The sequence below is a fragment of the Triticum urartu genome, chromosome 6, assembly GCF_003073215.2.
Source record: "Triticum urartu cultivar G1812 chromosome 6, Tu2.1, whole genome shotgun sequence".
Taxonomy (NCBI): domain Eukaryota; kingdom Viridiplantae; phylum Streptophyta; class Magnoliopsida; order Poales; family Poaceae; genus Triticum; species Triticum urartu.
This window is the reverse complement of record NC_053027.1, coordinates 481821266-481843367: the sequence shown is the minus strand read 5'-3', so window position 1 is coordinate 481843367 and position 22102 is coordinate 481821266. Positions and strand designations below refer to the sequence as shown.

General features: G+C 49.6%; 1 protein-coding gene across 1 annotated transcript; it reads left to right on the top strand.

The window, feature by feature from the left end:
* Positions 1 to 1287: 1287 nt before the first annotated feature.
* Positions 1288 to 2631, top strand: LOC125512452 (2'-deoxymugineic-acid 2'-dioxygenase-like). The gene has a single exon (XM_048677545.1). It carries the CDS (start codon positions 1449 to 1451, stop codon positions 2469 to 2471), a length of 1023 nt encoding a protein of 340 aa, XP_048533502.1. The 5' UTR covers positions 1288 to 1448; the 3' UTR covers positions 2472 to 2631.
* The last annotated feature ends 19471 nt before the right edge of the window (positions 2632 to 22102 follow it).

Below are 22102 nucleotides of genomic sequence, written 5' to 3'. Positions count from 1 at the left end.
CTCTACCGCCGGAAGGTGCGGATGGAGGGCTCCTGGTTCTGGCATTTTCTTGGTCAGCATGGCCCGCACGGGGGCATCCATGGTGGTCTGCTCCACACAGAGGACGATGTGGCCGGCGCCAGCGCTGGCGATGAGACGTGGGAGGAAGAACTGAAGCTGCGAGTGACGGTCCGCGATGGCGCACATGGCGTGGAGGTGGCCGGCGCACACCAATGTTGTGGAATAACGTCTACACGATGGGGATATGAGACAGTGGCGCAGCACGAGCCGCTGGGTCGCCGCGAGGTGACGACCCACGATGGCGCATGGCGTGGAGGTGGCCGGCGACCTTCGTCATGGCGATGGCCGGCTAGAGGTGTGCGACGCGGCGCGTGCGTACAATGGCTACACAGCCTGCTCGGCTTCGTGCTCCAGTCCCTCGGCAATCACATCGTTGGCAACTATGTCGTGCGGCAGGCCACGACAATATGTACAGGCGCTTTCTTAAAGTGCTCCTTGATTGTGAGCAACGGAAGCTATGATGCATAGCAACGGAGGCTATATGATGCGATGGTTTTGGTTAGGCAGCGTGCTTTCCGTAGAAGCTGGCTTTGAAGCAGCAAGCAGGGGATGGATTCTTCAGGAGCTAGCTCACACGTACACTACGTAGCAACTTGCACGCCACTAGCTTGATCGATCTGTGCCAGCACGACACACATCAGAGATGTTGTGGCATGCCGTGGATTTTGCCACACACCGCAGTGTCGGTTGCTGCAGGTGTTCATAACGAGACAAGCATCATCGTTCGGGCATCTCAAAAAGACAGTCGCAGGCAAGAAGATGGATATGGCGTGTAGTATAGGGCCGCTGAGTCAGCCAGAAAACCTAGAATCCCGGTCGGGATTAACTTTTTTCAGTGCCATAAACGGGGCTAGGGTGGATGTAGGGTTGATATATTGACCGGGATCTGAGAGTTTAGGGTACCGATTTCAGGGATTTAGATGTGAGGGTTTGATTTCGACGAGCTCTATGACTTTAAGGTTTAAAATAGACTTTACCGTGAATCCGCTGCCGATGTTTAACCAGGAAGTTGGCGTGAAATCCTAACTCGCGGCCAAAATATTGGCGTGGCTGAAACGATTTGGCCCCCATCCAAACAGGAACCAACCCTACTAGTCAACGCCGATATTTTGGCGGGGCAACTCTTGGCCATCATCCAAACAACCTAAAAAAGCCGGCCAAAATAAACAGGCACTCGAATTTTCTTTAGCAAAGAAAAAGTCAACATTGTCAGTGCACTGTATCTTCATATGACGACAAATGGATATTCCCCGGTTGCAATCAAAACCCGAATGCTCTCTGAATCCAAAGATGCTTCTCTTGATCTCTTCACCATAAAAGTGCAGAGATTGATGCAGATGATGAACTGATCAGTCTATGCAAAATCTCAAGCAAAGCTATATCTCGAGATGGCAGCGGAGCCTCTCTCCAATGGCGCCACCCACCTGTCGGTGCCTGCACGCTACATACTCCCGGTGCACAACAGGCCGTCTTCGTCCGTGAATGGCAAGGGGGCGCTGCCTGTGGTTGATCTCGGTGGAGACGACGACGGCAGGATCGCCGAGGAGATCGTCCGTGCAGGGCGGGAGTTCGGTTTCTTCCAGGTGGTCAACCACGGCGTGCCGGAGGAGGTGATGGGCGCCATGATGCGCGCCGCGGAGGAGTTCTTCGCACTGCCGGAGGACGAGAAGATGGCGTACTACTCGAACGACGGCAAGAAGCTCCCGCGGTTCCACACGAGCCTCCGGAACGGCGCCGGCGAGGAGGTCCTGTACTGGCGGGACTGCCTGAAGCTCGGCTGCCACCCGCCGGACTGGCCGGACAAGCCCCGCGGGCTCGGGGCGGCGCTGGAGCCATACACGGCAGCCGTGAGGGCAACGGCGCGGCGCGTTCTGCGTCTCGCCGCTGTCGGGCTGGGGCTCGAGGAGGAACACTTCGATGGGTCGCTCAGCGGCGGTGGGATGATGAACGTGAACCACTACCCGCCGTGCCCGGATCCGAGCCTCACCCTCGGCGCCGGGCCGCACTGCGACCCCGGCCTCGTCACCGTGCTCATGGAGAACGTCGGCGGCGGCCTACAGATGCTGCTCCACGGCGACGGTGACGCTGGGGGCGGCGGGATGATGTGGGTGGACGCCGACGCCGCGCCGGGGGCGCTGGTCCTCAACTTTGGGCATCAGATGGAGGTGGTGAGCAACGGGCGCCTGCGCAGTGCCGAGCACCGCGTGGTCACCAGCGCGCGCGCCGCGCGGACCTCGCTGGCCACGTTCGTGTGGCCCGAGCTGGGGTGCACTGTCGCGCCGGCGCCGGAGCTGGTGCTGGCCGCAGGCGAGGGGCCTCCATATAAGCCCCATTCCTATGGCGAATTTCTCGGTGTGTACCTTGCCGAGGGTGGGGTCAGGGAAGCCGCCATGGCGCATCTCAAGCACTGATCACCTGCCAGCTTAATTTCCTGCACATGCATTTCTTCTTCCAGCAAATTTGAGTAAAGGGTTTTCTTATGGCGTCAGTAAAGTTCTTCCAAGTTGGTGTAATGGTGGATGCAAGTATGTTTGTTTAGTGGAGAATACTGGTAATGGTTATATTCCTGTCTGCTTATGTAGAAACCAAATTTTAGAAATATAACCAAATTTGAGCTTTTAACTCAAGTGGTTATATTCCCGTCTGCCTATGTAGAAACCAAATTTTAGGATTCTGTTTAGTTTCGTATAACTCAAATATCTCGAGCTTTTGACTCTTTGTCTTGGCCGTTTCTTTTTGTGATGTTACGGGCAAAAGGATTCTCTGAGAGGTGGTTATCTTGGATGGCGACTCTCCTGTCCTCGGCAAGCTCGCGAGTGGTAGTTAATGGATGCGTTGGGGATAAGTTTACGCAAGCGTGCAGTCTACGGTAGGGAGACTCCCTCTCGTCGTTGCTGTTTGTGATTGCAATTGACATATTAACGACGATTGTGATGAAGGCTCACAGGGCCCAAATTATGAGCAACATGAATAGTTGCGGCCCCTTTCAAAGATTGACGCTTTACGCGGATGATCTTGCTATGTTTATCAAGCCTTCATTGTCAGACATTTACTTCATTAAAGAGATGCTCCAGATCTTTGGCACTGCTTTAGGCTTGAAGGTGAATTACAGCAAGTCCTCGGCCATCCTGATCAGGGCAAAGGAAGAAGATGAGATCCTTGTCCGGAATGCCTTGGAGGATTGGTCAGTTTCCGTGCAAATATATGGGATTACAACTGAGTATCAAGCAACTGACAAGGTCGGAATGGCAACCGATAGTGGATGCTTCGCTCAAAATCCTACCCGGTTGGCAAAGGGGGATGATTACCCGCCCAAGGATGTTAATTCTGGTGAACCAGGTGATGCGTGCGCGGCCTACACATCATTTGACTGTTGTGGAAGCCCCCAAATGGGCCATTGAGAAAGTGGACAAGGGGTGCTGCATGTTTTTCTGGGCTGGTTCAGAAGAGATTAGTGCCTGAAAATGCGTTGTATCTTGGCAGAGGGTATGTCGCCCAAAGAATCTGGGGGGATTAGGAGTAATGGATTTGCGCAAACACGACCTAGCACTCAGATTACATTAGGAGTGGTTTAGGAGAACGGATGATGCCGGGCCATGGCAGGGCCTGAACGTGGCGCCGGATCGGCAGGTGCTCGCGACCTTCAACAGTCTGGTCCATTGACAAATTGGAGATGGAGCTCAGATTCTCTTCTGGAAGGATAGATGAATCAGGGGCTTTAGCATGGAAGAGGTTGCTCCGCTGATCGTTCCAAAGGTTAGAACATGGGTGGCCAACAGGAGGACAGTCAAGGAGGGGATGCTGTTACATGCATGGACTAGGGATATTTCCGGAGATCTTTCCACGGAGGAACTTGCCCAGTTCATTCAAATTTGGGAAGTACTAATTGATATCTAGATTGAGCTGACCAGGGAGGATAAGGCTGTCTGGGTGTGAAATGCGGATGGCAAGTGCCCAGTGGCGTCAGCGTACAAGATGTTGTGTGAAGGAGGCATCAGATTTCGGCTGGCTGCTGCGGTGTGGAAGACCTGGGCCCCATTAACCTGCAAATTTTTTATGTGGCAAGCGGTACAATACCGGTTGTGGACTTCACATAGAAGATTCAGACGTGGAATACAAGCCGAGACATCCCCATGTTTCTTCTGTGAGCAGCAAGAGGATACGGTGGACCATTTGATGCTCCAATGTGTGTTTGCAAGACAGGTATGGCATCTCTCTTTTGCAAGAGTGGGCATTGACCATGCCATTCTGCCTTCACCACAAGCCAGGATAGAGGATTGGTGGGCTACGAGACGTAACTGGATCGCCAAGACTGACCGAAAGGGTTTTGACTCATTTGTAATGCTCATTTATTGGACGGTGTGGAAGCAATGCAACACGTGTGTATTTGGTCGAGATCTGGTTTGCAATGTTGAGGCCACGGTAGGTCTCATATTCCAGAACCTGAATTTGTGGGGTCAAGCCGGAGGGACGGGAGTGATTAGATATCGAGAGTAATAGCCTAGTTGGGCTCAGAGTGCAGAGGGCGTGTGGCACCGAGTTGTGGTGTCTGAGCCTTTTGTAATCTCTTTACATATTTCTGTCTTCTATAAAGCTAAGGTACGCCATTGGTGTACTCTCTAAAAGAAGACATTATCAGCGCTGCGAGGTGATTATTTTGTCAATTTCATGATTTGTCGCCTCAGTCTCTTCTCACGCATTCCCTCAAAAAAGTTCCACTACTAATTAATTGAAAATTGAAAGAGAGGTTTGACGCATGGATGGCTATCCTCTCCCCCTCTCCCCTTCCCCTCCCGAGCGGTGGCGGCGACGGGCTCGTCCCCCCTCTCCAACTCCGGCGTCCCTGTGCTACCTTCTCGCGGCCTCCTCCTCGGTACCCAACCCGCCGTCCACACATCGTTCTGTTTTCCGCGCTCTTGCCCCCGCCAACAAGTTCTGGGCTCTCGGATCTGAGGCCTCGGACTCCGACCCCGAATCCCCTCCTCCCCCCTCCGTCCCGCGCCTCCGTGCGTGCTGCCTCTCGTCGCTGCTCCGTCGCGGTGCCGTAAATTCGCTCCCGGCGGGCGTGGCCGCCCTGCTCCCGATCCGTTGGTCGTGGATGGCTGGAGTCGCGTTTCGCGCAGGCGCCATCGGGTTCCTTCGCCGTCTCCTGCCCGTGGCATCCTTGGTCCTGGGCGGTGTGGTGCGCCGACGTTGGACCTGGTTTCCCTCCCCCTCCCTGGCTGTCTTTCGTCTGTGCTTCATCCTCTGGTTCGCTGGTGGCCTCGCCGGCAGCAGCCGGGCCGCCCGAATCCCTAGATCTGGAGGTGCCCTCCGTGGTGGAGCCAGACCCTGGGATTCGGGCCTCCGCGCGCTCCTGATGGGCCTGGGCCCTGCTCCCTTTCCAATGTGTCGGATTGCCCCTACCTCTCGTGGTTCTTGGGCCTCGGGTGGCCCTGGCCCAGTCCCCGTTCCCACTCTAGCCCAACCCTTCGGCCCCGACCTAGTGTGGTCGGGGTATATATGGGTGCGGAGGGGCTCACTTCCCCCATTTCTAGGGTTCCCAGCCTCTCTCTCTGACCTGCGTCGCCACCGCTTCCCCATCCGCGTTCCTCTAGATCTACTCCTCCTCCTCCCCTCCCCCTCTCGTTTGCGTCGGTCGTCTCGATGGACCCGCGCGGCTCCTCCAGCGAGGCCTTGTCCGACCAAAAGCGGTGGCAGGAGGGCTCTGTTGAGGGGGAGGTAGATTTGGAGTACGAAGCTTCCCTTCGTCCCAAGCTCCAGGCGGACCGAGCTCGGGTGGAGGGGCCGCGGTGGAGCTTGGCGGTCCTCCTTCCCTTTGATCTGGCTCGGTTGCGGCTAGTCCCTCTGCTCCCTATGGTGGTTCTTCGCCGCGTCCTTCGGATCCCTTGGAGGTGGCGGCCGCGGCGAGTAAGGCTGGCTCTGCTGGCCTGTCCTCGCGCCCCATCCTCCTCACAGTGTTGCGGCCTCGTCGCGGGCTCTAGCCCGGGCCCCGGCGGCCCCTGGTGGTGGTCCTAGTCGTTTCGTGCCCCGTGGCTCCTCTGGGGCGCCGGGTCGCCGCCCCTCCTCTGGTGGCCTGGTCCCTGCCTCTGCCTCTGGTCCCTGTGGTGACGGTATTCTTCCTCCACCTCCCCCCGCTCCGGCGCGCGCCCCTCCTCCTGCCCAAGTGGCCAACCCCACCCTCTCCTGCTTCGCTTGCCACTGCCCTGGTCACTTTCAGTCGTGCTGTCCAAACCCCCCTCCCCTTCTGTCTCATCCGCAGAGAAGACGGCCACCTTACGGTCGACTATCAAAACCGCCTCAAACCCCCTGCTTTCGTGCATTACGGCCTCGGCCTCCGTGGATGTGCTTTCTTCGCACTCGATCGCGAGGTTCCTCAAGTGGTTCCCATTCCTGCTCTTTCTAACGCCGGCATCATTACTTTCAAGGATAAGAAAATCTCCCCCCAGGTTCTCCTTGATGAACTCCAATTGTGGGATGATGGTGGATGGGATTGGCAGATCCGCCAACTTTCTGAGTCTGAGTTCGCTGCCATTTTCCCCTCCAAAGAAAGCTTGCATATGATATCTTCGTGTTCCAGTTTCACCCTTACCCTTAACCAAGTTGTCATTTCTGTCAAGGCCGCCTCCAATGGATCTAAAGCTATCTCTTCGCTGTCTGATGTCTGGGTCTTAGTTGATGACGTCCCACCTACGCTTTGCTCTTCTGCCTTTCTTATGGCATTCAGTGTTCTTATTGGCAAACCAATTGAGGTTGATCCGGAGTCTCTGCTTGTCATGGGCCCTGTGCGGCTGCGGGTCTGGTGCGTTGATCCTCATTGCATTTGCGGCTCCGTTGACGTCTTCCCTTCTGCTGGTGGCTTCCGTCTTAGGGTTCGGGTCGAGAGCGATGATGCTCCGGTGTCGCCCCCGCCCCACCCCTCGGCCGGCCTCGGGCAATGATGACAAAGATGACAAGGATGAGGATGGCCTTCCGGATGACTCGAATCATGGCACTAAACATCGTTTTACTCAGTCGGAGTGGGATGGGTTGACTTCTGAAGATCGTGATTTGCTCAAGGAGAACGCTCCGGTGGGTGGTGGGAACAAGGATGCGGTGGTCGGCGCCGGTGGGGGGGGGGTTTGCTGCTTCTGATGGAGCGAGGGGTACCCCTTTTTCTGGTGTGTGCTCCAACATTCCAGCTCGCCCTGCCTCCCCTTCCCTCTCCGGTATTGAAGATCTGCCCCCGACCGGCATCATATCCAAGAAAAAGAAGAAGAAATCGTCCGCCAAGAAATTCTCCACGCGTAGCAGGGCTTCTGGTGATTCCAAGCAGTCTGCGGCAGGGCTTTGCTGCAGGCTTGATGCTGATTTGGGTGCAGCCTCGGGTCCTTCGTCTGTGGCGGCTTCTCCGTGTCGTGCCCATCCCGCGCCGGTGCGCGTTCCCCCGCTTCCACCGCCCGCAAGAGCGGCCGTGTCTCCAACAGTGGCGAGTGGGTGGACGATCAGGCGACGCGATGCGCTGCGGCTAGAGATCTTCCCCCTTCAGGTACCCCTCCATGTTCCACACCCCCTTCTATCCCCGTTTCTTCTCCTGTTCGGTTAGTCCTTCCATCGCAGTCCAGTGAGCATCTTCTAATATCTTAGAGGACGTAGGCATTTCTTTTGATCCTACTTTTGGCTCTCTGTCTACCCTGTTACATATTGTTCGGGCAAATGAAATGGCACAAGCGGATATTGCTAGGGCCAAGGGGGCCGCGTCTCGGGTTGATGCCTCACTGGTTGTGGCCGGTGGGGTCGAGGTGGCACCTGAGAGGGATCAGGTGCCCACCACTACGCCTCGCCAAACGTTCTAAATCCTGCATTGCCCCAAGCAGGTCGAGTCTTTGCACAAAAAACCTTTCCCACCGATGAAGGCCTTATTATGGAATATTTGAGGTTTCGGCGCTAGGGGACGCATGGACCAGCTTAAAGATCTCGTTTGGTTTGAGAATATAGACATCATTGGCCTTGTTGAAACGGTTAAACCTTCCTTCTCCCCAAATGAATTTTTTGCTGCTGCTGGGATTGATAGGTTTGACTGGAAATATTTGTCTTCTTCAGGTCACTCAGGTGGAATTCTTATTGGTACCAAGAGAGACATGTACGATTTTGTTGCCTTCGACCATGGCATTTTTTGGGCTAGTACAGTAGTATCTCATCGCCGCTCAATATGCTTTTGGAAGTTATGGTAGTCTACGGCCCGACTGATCATTCCCTCTCTTACATTTTCTTGGACGAAATTTTGAATAAGATCGAATCTTGTGATCTCCCTTTGCTTATTGGCGGTGACTTCAACTTGATGCACTCTCCTTTGGATAAAAACTCTCCTAATTTCTCTTGGTCACTTGCTGACGCGTTTAATGCTTTTATTCAGGACTCCGCTATCCGCGAAGTGCCTAGGGTGGGTGCCCGCTTCACTTGGACGAACCATCAAACGACTCCTATTCGATCTGTTCTTGATCGCATTTTCATATGCCCCAGATGGGATTCCTTGCTCCCTCGGGCCTCCCTTCAGGCTTTGCCCATCGTGGGGTCTGATCATGCGCCCCTGATTCTTGATGATGGGATCCATTCCGTCTCCTCACCGCGGTTTCAGTTCGACGCTTCTTGGCTCCTGGTTGATGGTTTTGCTGATCTGATTGCGCATAAAATTTCCTCCTTCTTATCTTCTGCTCGCCACTCTTTTGGACCGATGGACGACTGGCACCAATGCTCATACCACCTCCGAAAATTTCTCTGTGGATGGGCTAAGAACCACGCTGCTGAGTCATGGTGTCACAAGGATCGACTTGCTTCCCAAATTGGCTCCATGGACGTGCACGTGGATGGCCCTGGTCTCTCTCCCCCTGAATGGCAGACTCGTTATGATTTAGAAGAGGCCCTTTTGGCCTTGCACCGTTGAGAAGAAATATACTGGAGACAAAGGGGCACCATTAATTGGACTTTGAAAGGCGACTCCCCTACTGCGTACTTCTTTGCCATTGCTAACGGTAGGCGTCGCCGTTGCATGATTGATAGCTTGATCATCAATAATGTCAGGGTGTCTGATCACTCCCTGATTATGTCGCACGTGGTAGACTTCTTTTTCTCTCTCCTATCCGCTAAGCCTGAGGTGGGCTTTAGATCGGCTAACTCCTTCTGGGCTTCTCAGGAGAAGGTGTCTAGTGATGATAACATAGCCTTGTTGATCCCTCCCCTTTGATAAGGAGATTTTTGAAAGGATTTGCTCTGCTAATACCAATGCAGCCTCGGGCCCAGACGGCGTTTCCATCCCCCTTTTTAGGCAGTTCTGGCCCCAGCTGCAGGGCCTTGTCCAGGCTATCATTCAAGGCTTCTGGTTGGGTACCATTGACATTTCACAGTTAAATTACGCTGTGCTTACTCTTATCCCTAAAGTCAAAGGGGCAGACTTGATCACTCAATTTCGACCTATAGCCCTGATTAATAACTTCGCTAAGCTTCCAGCTAAAGGCTTTGCTACTAGGCTCTCCCCAATCACTCATCGCACTCTTAGCCCTTTCCAATCGGTGTTCGTAAAGGGCAGGTTTATATTAGATGGTATTCTTTGTCTCCATGAGATTGTGCATGACCTACGAGTCCGGGGCTCCAAAGCGGTGATTTTAAAACTTGACTTTGAAAAAGCCTACGACTCGGTTAGTTGGAATTTCCTCAGACAAGTGCTTCTAGCCAAGGGCTTCGATGGTGCGTTGGTTCACAGACTTACGCAGTTGGTCACGGGTGGCCACACGGCAGTTTTGGTCAACGGGAACATTAGTCACTTCTTTGCTAACAGTAGCGTCCTGAGGCAGGGTGACCCGTCTTCTCCCCTCCTCTTCAACTTTGTGGCTGACTCTCTCTCTCTCTCTCATATTCTGACTCGGGCTGCTGCTGCTGGCCACATCACTCCTGTCAGCCCTCACCTCGTCCCTAATGGCATCTCTCACTTACAATATGCGGATGATACTATCATTATGGTTGAATTGAATGAAGCTAGCATAATACATCTGAAGTTCCTTCTCCTTTGCTTTGAAGCTCTATCTGGTCTCAAGATTAATTTTGCTAAGAGTGGAGTCATTGTTACTGGGGTCTCGGATGTTGAGGCCCAAAGAGTTGCTCATCTTCTTAATTGCTCCCTTGGCTCTTTTCCTTTAAAATATCTCGGCCTTCCGGTCTCTCCCCACAAGCTGCTGGCTAAAGATTTTGCTCCGGCTGTCACTAAGGTGGGCAATCGGGTCTTGCCGTGGAGAGGCCGCTACAACACCCAAGCAGGCAAGGTCGCCCTAACCAACGCTTGCTTGTCTTCCCTCCCCATGTTTTTGATGGGCTTCTACCTCCTTTTGGGAGGGACACATGATGTCTACTACACAACCTTCTTCTTGTAGACGTTGTTGGGCCTCCAAGTGCAGAGGTTTGTAGGACAGTAGCAAATTTCCCTCAAGTGGATGACCTAAGGTTTATCAATCCGTGGGAGGCGTAGGATGAAGATGGTCTCTCTCAAACAACCCTGCAACCAAATAACAAAGAGTCTCTTGTGTCCCCAACACACCCAATACAATGGTAAATTGTATAGGTGCACTAGTTCGGCGAAGAGATAGTGATGCAAGTGCAATATGGATAGTAGATATAGGTTTTTGTAATCTGAAAATATAAAAACATCAAGGTAACTAATGATAAAAGTGAGCACAAATGGTATTGCAATGCTAGGAAACAAGGCCTAGGTAACACTAGTGCAAGTTCTCTCAACAATAATAACATAATCGGATCATATAACTATCCCTCAACATGCAACAAAGAGTCACTCCAAAGTCACCAATAGCGGAGAACAAACGAAGAGATTATTGTAGGGTACGAAACCACCTCAAAGTTATCCTTTCTGATCGATCTATTCAAGAGTCCGTAGTAAAATAACATGAAGCTATTCTTTCCATTCAATCTATCATAGAGTTTGTACTAGAATAACACCTTAAGACACAAATCAACCAAAACCCTAATGTCACCTAGATACTCCAATGTCAACTCAAGTATCTGTGGGTATGATTATACGATATGCATCACGCAATCTCAGATTCATCTATTCAACCAACACAAAGAACTTCAAAGAGTGCCCCAAAGTTTATTCCGGAGAGCCAAGACGAAAACGTGTACCAACCCCTATGCATAAGTTCACGAGGTCACGGAACTCGCAAGTTGATCACCAAAACATACATCAAGTGGATCACGTGATATCCCATTGTCACCACAGATAAGCACATGCAAGACATACATCAAGTGTTCTCAAATACTTAAAGACTCAATCTGATAAGATAACTTCAAAGGAAAACTCAATCCATTACAATAGAGTAGAGGGGGAGAAACATCATAAGATCCAACTATAATAGCAAAGCTCGCGATACATCAAGATCGTACAACCTCAAGAACACGAGAGAGAGAGAGATCAAACACATAGCTGCTGGTACATACCCTTAGCCCCGAGGGAGAACTACTCCCTTCTCATCATGGAGAGCACCGAGATGATGAAGATGGCCACCGGAGAGGGAATCCCCCCTCCTACAGGGTGCCAGAACGGGTCTAGACTGGTTTTCGATGGCTACGGAGGCTTCTGGCGGTGGAACTCCCAATCTATTCTGCCCCTCGATGTTTTTAGGGTATATGGATATATATATAGGCAAAAGAAGTCGGTCAGGGGAGCCACGAGGGGCCCACGAGGGTGGGGGTGCGCCTAGGGGGCAGGCGCGCCTCCCTGCCTCGTGGCCACCTCGAAGCTTCCTTGACTTCAACTCCAAGTCCCCTGGATCATGTTCGTTCCAAAAATCACGCTCCCGAAGGTTTCATTCTGTTTGGACTCCGTTTGATATTCCTTTTCTGCGAAACACTGAAACAAGGGAAAAAACAGAAACTGGCACTGGGCTCTGGGTTAATAGGTTAGTCCAAAAAATAATACAAAAGTGCATAATAAAGCCCATAAACATCCAAAACAGATAATATAATAGCATGGAACAACCAAAAATTATAGATACGTTGGAGACGTATCAACATCCGCAAGCTTAATTCCTGCTCGTCCTCGAGTAGGTAAATGATAAAAACAGAATTTTTGATGTGGAATGCTACCTAACATATTTCTCTAAGTAATTCTCTTTATTGTGGCATGAATGTTCAGATCCATAAGATTCAAGATAAGAGTTTAATATTGACATAAAAATAATAATACTTCAAGCATACTAATAAAGCAATCATGTCTCCTCAAAATAACATGGCCAAAGCAAGCTATCCCCACACAATCATGTAGTATGGCTATGCTCCATCTTCACCACACAAAGTATTTAAATCATGCACAACCCCGATGACAAGCCAAGCAATTGTTTCATACTTTTGGTGTTCTCAAAAAATTTCAATCTTCACGCAATACATGAGCGCGAGCTATGGATATAGCACTATAGGTGGAATAGAATGGTTGTTGTGGAAAAGACAAAACGGAGAAGATAGTCTCACATCAACTAGGCGTATCAATGGGCTATGGAGATTCCCATCAATAGATATCAATGTGAGTGAGTAGGGATTGCCATGCAACGGATGCACTAGAGCTACAAGTGTATGAACGCTCAACAAAAGGAACTAAGTGGGTGTGCATCCAACTTTCTTGCTCACGAAGACCTAGGGCAATTTGAGGAAGCCCATCATTGGAATATACAAGCCAAGTTCTATAATGAAAGATTCCCACTAGTATATGAAAGTGACAACATAGGAGACTCTCTATCATGAAGATCATGGTGCTACTTTGAAGCACAAGTGTGGTAAAAGGATAGTAGCATTGCCCCTTCTCTCTTTTTCTCTCATTTTTTTGTTTTTTTGGGCCTTCTCTTTTTTATGGCCTCTTTTGTCTTTTCTTTTTTTCGTCCAGAGTCTCATCCCGACTTGTGGGGGAATCATAGTCTCCATCATCCTTTCCTCACGGGGACAATGCTCTAATAATGAAGATCATCACACTTTTATTTACTTACAACTCAAGAATTACAACTCAATACTTAGAACAAGATATGACTCTATATGAATGCCTCCGGCGGTGTACCAGGATGTGCAATGACCCATGAGTGACATGTACGAAAGTATTATGAACGGTGGCTTTGCCACAAATACAATGTCAACTACATGATCATGCATAGCAATATGACAATGATGAAGCGTGTCATAATAACGGAACAGTGGAAAGTAGCATGGCAATATATCTCGGAATGGCTACGGAAATGCCATAATAGGCAAGTATGGTGGCTCTTTTGAGGAAGGTATATGGTGGGTTTATGGTACCGGCGAAAGTTGCGCGGTACTAAAGATGCTAGCAATGGTGGAAGGGTGAGAGTGCGTGTAATCCATGGACTCAACATTAGTCATAAAGAACCCACATACTTATTACAAAAATCTATTAGTTATCGAAACAAAGTACTACGCGCATGCTCCTAGGGGGATATATTGGTAGGAAAAGACCATCGCTCGTCCCCGACCGCCACTCATAATGAAGACAATCAATAAATAAATCATGCTCCGACTTCATCACATGACGGTTCACCATACATGCATGCTACGGGAATCACAAACTTTAACACAAGTATTTCTCAAATTCACAACTACTCAACTAGCATGACTCTAATATCACCATCTTCATATCTCAAAACAATCATCAAGTATCAAACTTCTCATAGTATTCAATGCACTTTATATGAAAGTTTTTATTATATCCCTCTTGGATGCCCATCATATTAGGACTACATTCATAACCAAAGCAAATTACCATGCTGTTTAGGACTCTCAAAATAATATAATGGCGCATGAGAGTTCATCTATTTCTATAAAATAAAACCACCACCGTGCTCTAAAAAGATTTAAGTGAAGCACTAGAGCAACAACAAACTACTCCGAAAGATATAAGTGAAGATCAATGAGTAGTCAAATAATTATGCAACTATATGAAGACTCTCTAACATTTAAGAATTTTAGATCTTGGTATTTTATTCAAACAGCAATCAAAACTAAAGAAAATAAAATGACGCTCCAAGCAAAACACATATCTTGTGGTGAATAAAAATATAGCTCCAAGTAAAGTTACCGATGAACGAAGACGAAAGAGGGGATGCCTTCCGGGGCATCCCCAAGCTTAGGCCTTTTGGTGTCCTTGGATTTTACCTTTGGGTGCCTTGGGAATCCCCAAGCTTAGGCTCTTGCCACTCCTTATTCCTTAGTCCATCGAATCTTTACCCAAAACTTGAAAACTTCACAACACAAAACTTAACAGAAAACTCGTAAGCTCCGTTAGTATAAGAAAATAAATCACCACTTAGTTACTATTGTGAATTCATTCTAAATTCATATTGGTATAATATCTACTGCATTCCAACTTCTCTATGGTTCATACCCTCCGATACTACTCATAGATTCATCAAAATAAGCAAACAACACATAGAAAACAGAATCTATAAAAAACAGAACAGTCTGTAGTAATCTGTAGGTTTCGAATACTTTTGTAACTCCAAAAATCCGGAGAAATTAGGAAGTCCTAGGAAATTTGTATATTGATCTACTTTAGTTGGAATTGGTATTTTATCGCTCTCTGATAAAAAAATGAAAATTATTCTCGTGAGGGCATACTTTCTGTCTTTTACAACAAAATCAAATAACAACCACCCAAGAAGATCCTAAAGGCTTTACTTGGCACAAACACTAATTCAAAGCATAAAACCACATCTAACCAGAGGCTAGATGAATTACTCCCTCCGTTCCTTGATATAAGGTGTATAGATTTTTTAGAAAAAGCTCGAAATATAAGGTGTCTTGCGTCGCACCACTTGTTTGAATAATTTTTTTAGGGATTTGATTACATTTACTTATATTAGGCAAACTCCTCTATTTTCTCATGTCAATTAGTCAGGTGTAATCTCGTCCAAAACTTGTGAAATTTTCACTCCACGTTCGTTATTTAATTTTCGTGCCAAAAACTATACACCTTATATTTAGGAACGGAGGGAGTATTTATTACTAAACAGGAGCAAAAAGTGAGGAACAAAAATAAAAATTGGGTTGCCTCCCAACAAGCGCTATCGTTTAACGCCCCTAGCTAGGCATGGTGATTTCAATGATGCTCACATAAAGGATAAAATTGAAACATAAAGAGAGCATCTTGAAAATATGACCAGCACATTTAATTCTAACCCTCTTCCTATGCATGGGGATTTTGTGAGCAAACAACTTATGGGAACAATAATCAACTAGCATAGGAGGGCAAGACAAGCATAACTTCAAAACTTTAAGCACATAGAGAGGAAACTTGATATTATTGCAATTCCTACAAGCATATGTTCCTCCCTCATAATAATTTTCAGTAGCATCATGAATAAATTCAACAATATAACCATCACATAAAGCATTCTTTTTCATGATCTACAAGCATAGAAATTTTATTACTCTCCACATAAGCAAAATTCTTCTCATTCGGAATAGTGGGAGTATCATAAGAAACTCGAATACTATAAATTGTTTCCATATTAAAAGAGTAATGTTCAGAAAAGGGGTAATCATAATCATGACAAGTTTTATAAATATAATTGTCGGTGTCAAAACCGGCGGATCTCGGGTAGGGGGTCCCGAACTGTGCGTCTAAGCCGGATGGTAACAGGAGGCAGGGGACACGATGTTTTACCCAGGTTCGGGCCCTCTTGATGGAGGAAAAACCCTATGTCCTGCTTGATTAATATTGATGATATGTGTAGTACAAGAGTAGATCTACCACGAGATCAGAGAGGCTAAACCCTAGAAGCTAGCCTATGGTATGATTGTATGTTATGGTTGTTGTCCTATGACTAAAACCCTTCGGTTTATATAGACACCGGAGAGGGTTAGGGTTACACAAGGTCGGTTACAAAGGAGGAGATATTCATATCCGTATTGCCTAGCTTGCCTTCCACACCAAGTAGAGTCCCATCCGGACACGAGACGAAGTCTTCAATCTTGTATCTCCATAGTCTAACAGTCCGACCAATGGAGATAGTCCGGCTGTCCGGAGACCCCCCTAATCCAGGACTCCCTCAGTAGCCCCTGAACCAGACTTCAATGACGATGAGTCCGGCGCGCAGTATTGTCTTCGGCATTGCAAGGCGGGTTCCTTCTCCGAATACACTGCAGAAGAATTTGAATACGAGGATAGTGTGCGACCCTGCAAAATAAGTTCCACATTCCACCGTAGAGAGAATAATATTTTCGCAGATCCAATTTGCTGGCTTGTTTTGGCAGCACGCCGTTACATCATGGCCCGGTGATTATTCGAACCATTTCTTTTAACCAGCCCCGCACATAACGCGAGGCAGTTTTTCGACACATCTTGTCAAAGCAGAGATCGTGTCCCCTTATTACGGGATTCTCAATAATATGGGCGTGGGTAACCCAACCGCGCCATCAATTGCGGCGCTTGGGGGATAAGCGAGTTTTACCAGGCAAGTGGGGACGCTTAGTTTCGTCTGCCCATATAAAGGGATAAGGATTCACCTTTCTATACACGCCTTCTTCCTCCCTTACCCATCCATTTTCGCACACTCGAGCTCTAGCGCCCAAGTCCGCACTTCCCACCTCGACCTTCTCCAATCATGTCCGGAGCGGGAGGCAAGTGGATGGTCTCCTCCATCATGGAGGGAGACATCAAGAAACTGAGGAGAGCCGGATACCTGCCCGACGACATCGCGCACCGGCTCCCAGATGAGGGGCAGCTCATCCCCACCCCCAGGCCCCATGAGAGGGTAGTATTCCTCACCCATTTCCTCCGCGGACTGGGATTCCCTCTCCATCCCTTCGTCCGGGGGCTCATGTTTTATTACGGCCTGGATTTCCACGATCTGGCCCCGAACTTCATCCTCAACATCTCGGCGTTTATCGTCGTGTGCGAGGCCTTCCTCCGCATCAAGCCCCACTTCGGCTTATGGTTGAAGACCTTCAATGTCAAGCCGAAGGTGGTGGGCGGCCGCCAGGCAAAGTGCGGAGGCGCCATGGTGGGCAAGATGCCCAACATAACATGGCTCGAGGGCTCCTTTGTGGAAACCATAAAGGGGTGGCAATCGGGGTGGTTCTATATCACCGAGCCGCGCGACCCTGCATGGGTAGCGGCCCCCAAGTTCCGATCTGGCATCCCCACGCGGCTCACCTCCTGGAAAGAGAAGGGCCTGTCCTGGGCTAGTTCGAAAGAGCTGACCGGACTCCAAACATGTATTCAAAACATGGTGGACAAGAAGCTCAAGCTTGTCAACATAGTCCAAGTTATGCTCATCCGACGGATACTCCCGTGCCAACAACGGGAGTTCAACTTGTGGGAGTTTAATCCGGCACAGCACCAAACTCTGAACAGGCTCTTCGACACGACTCATGAAGACGCCTGGAGGGTGCTGTTCAAAAGTGCCGAGGTCCCTCCCCCTATTACTGAGGATCGCGGATTCAGCGCGAAGCGCCAAGCCAGTGCGGTAAGATGCTTTACCTTTCACAGGATACTATTATTTTTTATATAGATTGACTCTATGCGGGATCTAAACTCCCGTACCTTTGACAGGACTGGCAGAAGATGGCCGGACAGATCGACTGTCCGGCTCCTTTGCCCGAAGGCCCCGCAAACGCTCTTCTAGCGAAGATGCTGACTCCGACCCCTTATAAGGTGCCGGAGAAGACCAAGAAGGCCAAGGGAATCCGAAAGAGTTCCTGACGCCAGGCGTCGTCGGACTCACCGTCCGATGACTCTGCGGCGCACTCTTCCCCCGAAGACGAGGAGGAAGAAGAAGAAGAAGATGCTCCCCCACCGACTGGGGGAGACAAGAAAAGGAAGGTCGCCCCAACTAGGGAGGCCGGAGGGTCCAAGAAGGGAAGGACTCTCCTTCCGGACAGTTCCACCGCCACCGACGAAGGCGAAGGCGAGTGGTTGCCCAGGGTCAAGCCCCCGGGGAGATCATAAGTATTTGGATACCACAGTAACTCCTAGGATTCCTCTATCGCACTACTTTCCCTAACGCCGAACGCAATTATGCAGGCCGCCACGAGCCAGTATCGATGTATCATCGGACGGCTCCTTGGGCTTGTCGGACATGGATAGCGATCCAGTCCCGACCGCCACCTCCCCTCATCCTGCCGACGACGCCGAGGTGTTGTCTCAAGAGGCACCGGATCAAGGGGAGACAGTCCTCAAGGCGCCTCAAGGCGACCTTCCGGACTCCGGGAGCCGCAGGGACGGGGCCCCCAAGAGCTCCGAGTTCGGCCCTCAGACGAACACCCTGCCGGACCCTCCAGCAGTTCCGGGCTTGGGCAGGCGGCCTCCTTCTAAGAGGGGCAAGACGCCAGTGCCGGTGACCTCTATCCATCCAGAGGCACCGGACAATCTGCTGGAAGCGCTTCGCAACGCTTCCATCGACGAGGAGCACCGCACTATCATGAGTGCAGTGATCCAGAAGGTTCAGTCCGCCCAGAGCGGATTGACTGAAGCCTGTGCCAGCCTTCTAACGGGCTTTGAGGTAAGTGTTTTAAAATTTAGTAGAAATATTACCGCATAGATAGTAGTCCCTGATGCTTTGTTCGGTGTTCATGAAGAAAAGCCGAACAGAGGATCAAATAATATCGCAGGAGTCTAATATAAGTATGTCAATATGCGTATGCAGGCTTCACTGCTGGCGTCCGCCGCACTGACTGCGGAGGTCGCCGTACTGAAGCAGGACCTCGAGGGGTCCAAGAAAGAGCTCGGCCTTGCCAAGAGGCAGCTCGAGGAGAATAAGGGTAAGTAATACCCCGTCTATAGATTTGTATATATAAAAAAGGACGCGATTGCAAAATGACAAGATCATTGTATGTTTGCCAGGGGCCACGACCGAGGTGGCGACCCTGAAGCAAGCGCTGACCAAGGCCGAAGATACAGCGGCCAAGGAGCGCACCGAGCGAGAGAAGCACGAGGCTCAGGTGGGCGAGGTGCAGCAAGAGCTCCAGGCTCTTGTGGCGAAGCACGAGGCGTTGGAGCTTGACTCCAAGACGCGGGAGTCTGAGCTTGTCGTGGCCCTCGAGAGTGTAAAAAGTGCCAAGGCCGAAGCCCAAAAGGCCCTCCAAGAGATCGACACGATGAAGAAGATAGCGGCGGGTAAGGCTTTCTATATGCAAAGCAAGCAAGTAAAAGTAAATTACCGATTACTTATCCAGATCCGGAGCTCTTCAGGAGCATTCGCAGATTTGCCCCGCAGTGTGTCCGATGCCGCACAATTTTACCAGGACGAGGACGGAAGCTCGACGGAGAAGCTGTTCTGGTCTCAGTATGCTGAGGCCGAACATCCGGTGCCAATGAGCGACCAGCTGAAGCAGATGGTCGAGCTACATAAGGCGGCCGATCAGGCCATGAAGAGCTTTATAGTCCGGTTGTGGCCTGGCGACGCCCTTCCGAACAGCTTCTTCGGCCTTGTAAGTACATCTAGTGCCACCCCTAGTTGGTTTTGGAGTATTGACGACAAACCTAGCTGAGGGACTAATGTGTTTGTGAGAATTGCAGGAAAACACAGGTAGAAGTCCCTCGTTGATTCGGTTTTACTACCAGAGATGACCCCTAAAAATGTACGAAGACATTGAAGACAATGGTGGTTTATGAAGATATTCATATTGAAGACAATGACATGAGAAGACTCCCTATGAAGCTTTTGGAACTCGAAGACCTAGATCCTTCGTAGTTTTATTTCATTCATGTTGTGTCATAGGAACCACCGTACTGTTAAGTGGGGTCGAAGAGAACCAGTCAGAATGACTGAAGTGATGCCTAATTCAAATCCTATGTCTTCGAGCGAAGACTTTGAGAGAAAATCTTGTCCAGAGTCAGACAAGTCAGCTTTACTTGTAGCCCAAGTAAAGTTCCCGTGTGAGTTCAAAATTCGACCGTTGGTACACGTGTCAGTTCCTTAGTGACCCAGGGTCATTTCGGACAGATCAGGTCGGGTTGCCAAGTGGCTATAAATAGTCCACCCCCCACAACCATAAACGGTTGGCTGCTCAGATTTCAGTGCACGGCTTTTGTCGTTTGAGAGCAACCCACCTCGAAGCCTTTGAAAGAAAAATTCCCAGTGAGGAGAAAAGCCCTAACCACCCAGAGCCAGAGTAAATTGGGCATCACTTAAGTCTTCGTGTCTGTGTGATTTGAAGACTTATTACACTTGAGGACTGTGCATCCTCCAGACGGTTAGGCGTCGCGTTCTGAGCATCCAAGAGAAATTGTGGATTGCCAGTGAACGAAGTCTGTGAAGGTTTGGGAGTCTACCTTGAAGACTTACCAGAGTGATTGGGCGAGGTCTGTGTGACCTTAGCTCAAGGAGAAAACGGTGAGGACTGGGTGTCTTGGACTAAGTGTCCTTGACTGGGTGTCCGGGACTGTGTGTCCTTTGGTTTAAATACCTAGCCGCTCCAACCAGACGTACAGTTGTCACAGCAACTGGAACTGGTCCAACAAATCATTGTCTTCAACGTGTCACTGGTTTCATCTTCACTTCCTTTCGCTTACAGTTATTCATTGTGAAGCCATTGCATGCTTGCTTTATCTTTTGTCTTCACAACATGAATGTATGATCTCTTCGGCTTCATAACTTCTTCCTACCTGATCCTTATTACACTGAAGCTATTTGTCATTGCGCTTTCACTCTATTGAATACATGACCATGGCTGGCCTGGTGTAATCTAACTTCCGCTGCATAGTAATAGGCATGATCTTCACTGTTTGTCTTCACAACTCTCACGTTTTGAATACTTTCATAAAAATCTCCTATTCACCCCCCCTCTAGTCGATATAACGCACTTTCAGGCCTGGTGAGGCGGCTCGTGGATGCCTGCCCGCGACTGGAGGTCGTCAAGCGATCTGTCTGCATTGAAGGTGCACGCCGGGCTTTCACCCGTGTGAAATTGCAGTGGGTCAAGCTAGACGTCGTGAAGCTGATCAAGGAGGGGCTGCCAGAGGGCAAGGAGCACTGCCACCCCAAGATGTACTACGAGGATGTTCTGCCGGGCGCCCGTCTCATCGCGGACGAGTGTTCGAAAGATGTAATATTTGAATGAGACTTGCTCGTTTTATCCGGTATGTATGAAAACTTGTTTCATATGCGCTATGCAACGCTTGTTGGAATTTAAAATATTACCTTCTGTTTGGCTGTTTATCCAATCTGAGAGATGGCTAGTCCTCGGCTTCTGCCCCCATGCCACGAGTGCTGGGGTGTTCGGGATAAAATTGAGCACTCTTGTTCCCATGTTTGGGTCCTTCAAGGGAGGTGCTCAGCGCAACGAACAAGGCAACCGGACTAATAATGCTTTATCACTCTCACTTAGCCATAGAATTCTATAATTTTAAATTTCGGCGAAGCCCCTGGTATTCGAAATGCCGAATCCGGGCGCGATCCACGCCTGTAAGTCGGATAGGGCCGGCCCCTCGCCCTAAGCGGCATAAGTCTTTAGGGACTCAGAAAACCTCGCCGAACAGCGACCCATCTCTCGCCTTATCATGACAGTCAATTTTAGCTTTCTTTACTGAGGTGCTCAACCCGGCAGAACTGGGGCACAATCGCAGTAGTTCTCCTAGCGCCACCTTAGCCGATAGAGCGGAACGTAAGGTACCAAAACATAGGAGCCGGACAAACCCAACATTTGACCAAAGACATGATTCAGAGCTGATGCTTATAATGCTATAAGTTCGGGGTGCCGCACTTGTGAAAGTGTTCGGACTTTTCACACCGCATTGTGGGGTACGTAAGCCCCTGGTGTATTGCCGTACCAGAGTGTACGGTTGCAAGGCGTCATTAATGAACACACACACACACACATATATATATATATATAACAAGAATGCAATAATAGTCGTAATGTCATGCATTGTTTATTGAAAAATTACGTTAAAGCAGAGTGATACAGATAGTGCGATAAGAAAAGAGTAGGACTATGTCCCTTCCAAGGGCAAGCTGAGGGATGATATGAAATCGAATATTTCGCTCGTTACTGTAAT

What these genes read in the sequence shown, in the direction of transcription:
- LOC125512452 (XM_048677545.1), top strand. Translation starts at nt 1,449, where the DNA reads ATGGCAGCGGAGCCTCTCTCCAATGGCGCCACCCACCTGTCGGTGCCT.